Raw genomic sequence first — 6,532 nt, forward strand, 5'->3', positions numbered from 1 at the left:
TCTAATCAACCCTATGGTAAACCGTGTCAACGGGGCACATCACCACTTTTTAACCTCATTCATTTGTGAAGTGCCCCTTTAATCAGAAAACTTGCTATAGACTCCTATGAAAGGTCACCTTGACGATGGGTTCCTCCACTGGGGCCCAGGCTGGTACTATCTTGCCATGTAACCTCCACATGCCGTAATGGTTGACGAGGTGCCTCTCCAGAACCAGGTACTCCAGCACATCCCTGGGCTCCTCTTCGCTCCCCATCATTAGTCTGCCGAAGCGGCCGTAGACAGCCAAGGTCTAACCCCCAGAACAGACAAGTTAACAATTTAGGAATGATGTTAATTCAGGTAACACATCAAGGTAACACCACCCTTAGAGAATTACGGTGAAATGATGATGTAGCCATGAGTGGGACAGATTCAGGGGGCAGGAGAAGGTAGGGGGGAAAGGAAAAAAAGAGAATGAGTTAAGAGAGAATTGGTTCACTCATTACTAATTTGTTCACTCATTACTACTATGCTAATGCTATTGCAATGTGAACGTTTCAGTCTATAAATATAGCTAAAGCTAAGCATAGCGCCATTGTCTCCTTTTAATGTTTCAAAATGTGGGATTCCATAGTACCCAACCTGTGTGTTATATACTTGTTTAACGGCTCATCGTGACAGTATTCCAAAATGATGACAACCCTTTTCGGAGTGACACTGTGTGTTTGTGACTGTCTTTCTCACCTGTCTGGAGTGCATGCGCACCGTAACCTGCCCATACATGTCGCCTTTGCTGACCATGTCTGGACAGCGGGCGTGCACCACCTTGGGCGGCTCCAAGGACTCCACAAAATGCCACCGCAGCGTCTTATAGCGGTTCCTCCTCACCATCTCCTGCACAGGATGGACAGACAGTGAGCTAATGCCATCTAAGCTAAAAGAGCATCCCAAAGACAAACACAACAAGTAACTTATAGGTTATAACATAGGTTACAAGTATAATTAACATTTTATCATACTATTTCTTAGTAAAATACCTGGTTATTTATGTACCGTAAAATTAAGTACAATAGGCTTGGGCAATAGAGACCACGTGAGGTCAGTATGTGCTAGCCCACTACTTATAACTAAGAAATGTCTAATAAATGATATCCAACTCAGGGCTGCAGCTATGCATTTGGTTTGCTAACTGGCTAGATGTCGTCAAGATCAAGCATCTTGCTTACAGCAGAGACATTCAATTCCCTCCTGGATCAAGGGTTGCCTAAATTGTTTTGAGCATTTAAAAACAGAGCCACATGTGTGCACTTGCATACCACAGTATGATACCGAAACGGTATGACAATCTATATACCGTCCAACACTAAAGTGCAACCACACAAACACACTATTTGCAGCAGCAGCAGCAATTTTCATAACCTCATGATAACACTGGGATTGTATCAGTGCAAATAGAACTGAGGATAAATATACATGGTGAAATAAATAACTGTTTATACAATACACAGGCTAACAGTTAAAGAAAGTGAACTGGTGATGGTGACAACTGTCTGAAGGAGGGAGAACTTACAGGGTAACATCTTTCTGTCACAAGGGAGTGAAGTTTCTCCTTGTTAAACCTGAAACACACAGACAGAAGAAGAGTGATACGCTTAAAAGAGCGACTGCCCCCAAAAAGCAACATCTTGTTTTGATAGCGACCTGTGGCATCGATGAGCCAAAAACATTTATTCTGGTGTCAAAAGGTACTAAATTGTAAATAGGATTATTTTGGTTATAAAATAAGTCTCGACCAAAACTGAGATTTGCAAGATAGCAAAAAATGGTATATCACGGAATAAAGGGTACTGTAACAGTTTTCCTTGGGTTGTGTTTATTTCAAATCTGCACACATATCCAAAGCTGGCAGCACCCAAGTAATCATCAATTTTGAGCGCAGCTGCACACAACCAGATTTTAATGCCCATAGTCAATTTGGTTTGACGTTCGATTTACCTATGGAGCTAGTTAGGGACCATCGGTAAAATACACAGTTGTACAGTGCATTCGGAAAGTATTCAGACCCCTTGACTTTTCAACATTTTGCTACGTTACAGCCTTATTCTAAAATTGATTAAATTGTTTTCGCCCCTCAAACTACACACAATACCTCATAATGACAAAGCAAAAACAGGTTCAGAAATTTTGGCAAATGTATAAACCCCCCTCTGAATACATAAGTATTCAGACCCTTTACTCAGTACTTTGTTGAAGCACCTTTGGCAGCGATTACAGCCTTGAGTCTTCTTGGGTATGACGCTACAAGCTTGGCAATCCTGTATTTGGGGACTTTCTCCCATTCTTCTCTGCAGATCCCTGTCAGGTTGGATGGGGAGCATCACTGCACAGCTATTTTCAGGTCTCTCCAGAGATGTTTGTTGGGTTCAAGTCCGTGCTCTGGCTGGGCCACTCAAGGACATTCAAAGACTTGTCCCGAAGCCACTCCTGCGCTGTCTTGGCTGTGTGCTTAGGGTCGTTGTCCTATTGGAAGGTGAACCTTCGCCCCAGTCTGAGGTCCTGAACGCTCTGGAGAAGGTTTTCATCAAGGATATCTGTACTTTCCTCGGTTCATCTTTCCCTCGATCTTGACTTGTCTCCCAGTCCCTGCAGCTGAAAAACAACCCCACAGCATGCTGCCACCATCATGCTTCACCGTAGGGATGGTGCCAGGTTTCCTCCAGATGTGACGCTTGTGCCAAAGAGTTCAATCTTGGTTTCATCAGACCCGAGAGTCTTGTTTCTCATGGTCTGAGAGTCCTTTAGGTGCCTTTTGGCAAACTCCAAGCGGGCTGTCATGTGCCTTTTACTGAGGAGTGGCCACTCTACCATAAAGGCCTAATTGGTGTAGTGCTGCAGAGATGGTTGTCCTTCTGGAAGGTTCTTCCAGCTCCACAGAGGAACTCTGGAGCTCTGTCAGAGTGACCTTTAGGTTCTTGGTTACCTCCCTGACCAAGGCCCTTCTCCCCTGATTACTCAGTTTGGCCAGGAGGCTAGCTCTAGGAATAATCTTGGTGGTTCCAAACTTCTTCCATTTAAGAATGATGGAGCCCACTGTGTTCTTGGGGACCTTCAATGCTGCAGACATTTTTGGTACCCTTCCCAGGTCTGTGCCTCGATACAATTCGGTCTCAGGAGCTCTACGGACAATTCCTTCGACCTCATGGTATGGTTTTTGCTCTGATATACACTGTCAACTGTGGGACCTTATATAGACAAGTCATATCCAATCAATTGAATTTACCACAGGTGAACTCCAATCAAGTTGTAGAAACATCGCAAGGATGATCAATGGAAACAGGATGCATCTGAGCTCAATTTCAAGTCTCATAGCAAAGGGTCTGAATAAGGTATTTCTGTTTTTTATGTTTTCGCTTTGTCGTTATGGGGTATTGTGTGTAGTTTGATGAGAAAAAAAAAATATATAATCAATTTTAGAATAAGGCTGTAACGTAACAAAATGTGGAAAAAGTAAAGGGGTCTGAATACTTTCCGAATGCAATGTACATGGGACAATATTTTAAATGTCAATAGCTCCTTATTTCAACAACTAACTATAAATTGTAGAAATTGATATACAAATATTAAAAATCTAAAAGATGTGCAATATGAAAATATTGTCCCCTTTACATTGTGTAATTTATTGACGGTCCCTAACTAGCCCCAGAGATAGGCTATTCAATGTCAAACCATCTTCGCCACGGTCACACACTAGTCAGCTGAAGCTAATTGGCAAAAGAAGTTGGCTAGCACTAGCTAGCCTAGGTGACTTCAAGACAAGACCTGGTTAGACTGTTTCAAGTTATCTAGAAGGCTGAGTGACTAACTGTGTACTGTTTTGGCAGAGTGAATGTACAAACACTTACCATGTGCGAACACACAAAAGACACTCACATTAACATCCCCCCCCCTCGAAAAACTAGGCCAAATCAGGTAGTTCAGATTGACAAACAAGATTAGCCTAAACAGACTTTCACAGCAAGCTATATCAGTGAAAGGAATATATCCATCATGACCAGTGAGTCACTATCTCACTTCCATTAGAAATGCCTCACTGGAATAACTTGGGACACCACCCACCCCTTTCACAGATCATCTTTGCCTGGTAGCCAAGAGTGTAAGCAGGATAGGGAGCAGTTGATTTGGGTCATATGAGAGTGAGTGTATCTCTTACTGTGTGAGAGCGTTGTGCGCGTCAACGAAGATCTCCTGAGCTTTCACTGGGAACGCCTTTGTGGTGAACTCAGATTCATGCTCTTTGATCTTGCGTATCCTGCAGTGGAGAGAAGGTTTGGTGTTCCCACTTTAAATTAACTACAACTTTTAAGCCTTCATAAACCCTTTATAAGGCTTTCATGAATGGACTATAAAACCTTTATAAGTTTGTTTAAAGTGTGACCGGGTTTGTTTCAATGCCAAAGACGTTAATGCAATATAAGAGACAAATAGGTACTCAGTCTAAGTCTAATGGAGAGTAAGAATATCTAACAAGTACATGACAGACAGTCTTTGCTAGCTGGGAGTATTTGAGTGTGTGCGAAAGATAAGGAACGATCGCTCCATATCCTACAAAAAGATAAAAGTTAGAGTGTGACCCGGGAAGACTGTCTTACGCTAGCTGGGAGGCAGCATCCTGTTTGATCTGCTCTGTGCGCCGTTTCAGGCTCTCTTTCGACAGACTGGAGAGACGAGCATCACCTTCTGGGGTAATATAGGGGTCAAACACTCCCGCTGTGGTAGTGGAAAGGAGAGAGATATTGGTTATTGTGACTACGTATATTATAAGCTTCACTGTAACAGTGGTAACCCTCTTAACTTTGATTCTGTGTACAACAAACTGAAGGTTTGAACTTTAAGATAACCCTAATGTATATGCTGGTACTGTACCAGTCTAGCTCGCTTTGAGAACAAGTCTACAACATATATTCTCAAAATGGCTGCCAGTCTTACACTACTGCTGATATTCAGTAATCAGCAGTAGTGTCAGACTGTCTGACATTTTGAAAAGTGTATACGCACATAAACAGGTCTGTACCAGTGCAGGCGATGTTGATGGCTCTCTCCATGTACTCCTGCCTCAGGACAACACCTGCCGCTCTGGCTTTGGCCTCCTGATCTGCAGACGCTGCTGCCTTCTTTTTTATCCCCACTGCGGGGGGAACGAAGTAGCGCTTCTTGGTCCTTACCGGGACAACAAAGGGCAGGGGATACCGTACCTCCAGCGAAGCCTCTGCATTCTGCATGAGGGAAAAGCAGGTGGATTAGATAAGAAATCATGGAGTACCAGTCTATGCATAAAGGTTATAGCACAATTTGTTCATGTGGTTTGCAATTCATGGAGATTAGAGAATTGCACATCGTTATCAATTGGTTATTATTGTAATATGATGGCACATTCGTATACATTTTTGTTTATGCATTTAATTGAACAAACAACTTGGTTTTGGAAATAAATACAAAAATGCTAGTCAAAGAGACTGAAGAAAACTGTTATAAAATGCAATTATGACATCTTATTAAGTTACATGTATTTTAGGTTGGCTACGGTGATTGATTAATGAGTATAGACTAGCTAGGTTAGCTAGCCACTGCTGATTATAAACCTACAGCTTTCGGTGGCATTTTCTGGGGCTGAGCAGTCAATATTTCAATTAATTGTGTGTAATTTATAGCTAATGTAATCAATATTCTCTCAAATAATACCTTCAAATTGCTGAATCTCATCCGATTCTGAGGCATTAATGCCCTCCTCATGGACGTCGCCATATTTGCTGTCAGACTCAGTTTGGGTGTGTTCAAGAACAATAAACCTGCGCTGTGCTGTGCATTGTTACGATTCTTCTTGCAACGTTTTGGGGGTCACTTTGGCTATTCCACCTTGTTCTGCATTTTAGAATAAACTATTACTGTTTAGTTTTTTTTTTTATCTTGAGAATCTGCTTTCAGTTATTGTTGGTTTATAGATCAAAGATTTATAGATCAGAAGACCAACAATCTAAGATTTGTCTACAAGGTGTGGCCCAATATTTAACTTTCTGTGCAACATGGTCATTCCAGCGTCTGCATAGGCCGTGCAGCATTTATGGTGAGAGCCAACTTATGCTTGATCCGAAGCCTCTGGAGGCTTCGCAATTGCATCACACCATCCATACACATCCGAACACATTTTTGGATCAAGCATAAATTGGCTCTTATGGATGCAGGCTACAATACCAGTTGCTTAGCCGTTGGACCAGTTGCTTAGCCGTTGAAGATAATAAAGAGTTACATGCGTTTAGATGGTGGAATTGTCTCTTAAATTGGTTGCTTTTCCATGACATGTTCTGAAGACTTGAGCAGCAGCAACTTCGAACACCTGAAGTGGCTGTGCACGTCTTCTTGGCAGCAGTAGGATTCTTAAGCAAACAACATATAGTTGATAGGGAGATGTCTGCAATGACCTACATGAGTCATGTGAGTAGCTAAGCCCTCTGACTACTGGTTTCCATAAGTGATTTACACACACTCACTACTA

General features: G+C 42.2%; 1 protein-coding gene across 1 annotated transcript in view; it reads right to left on the minus strand.

Annotated features, from left to right (window-relative positions):
* Window positions 1-6,428, minus strand: part of LOC106564748 (39S ribosomal protein L45, mitochondrial) — a 7,067-nt gene extending 639 nt beyond the window's left edge. Inside the window, exons 1-7 of the mRNA XM_014131070.2 lie at window positions 5,722-6,428; window positions 5,054-5,255; window positions 4,632-4,749; window positions 4,193-4,291; window positions 1,553-1,601; window positions 727-876; window positions 119-292 (exon numbers count right to left, since the gene is read on the minus strand). Of these exons, the coding sequence (XP_013986545.1) occupies window positions 119-292; window positions 727-876; window positions 1,553-1,601; window positions 4,193-4,291; window positions 4,632-4,749; window positions 5,054-5,255; window positions 5,722-5,784 (855 nt within the window). The 5' untranslated portion in view covers window positions 5,785-6,428. The remainder of the gene's footprint in view (window positions 1-118; window positions 293-726; window positions 877-1,552; window positions 1,602-4,192; window positions 4,292-4,631; window positions 4,750-5,053; window positions 5,256-5,721) is intronic.
* Between the last annotated feature and the right edge of the window lie 104 nt (window positions 6,429-6,532).

Source organism: Salmo salar, chromosome ssa12 (assembly GCF_905237065.1).
Source record: "Salmo salar chromosome ssa12, Ssal_v3.1, whole genome shotgun sequence".
NCBI classification, from domain to species: domain Eukaryota; kingdom Metazoa; phylum Chordata; class Actinopteri; order Salmoniformes; family Salmonidae; genus Salmo; species Salmo salar.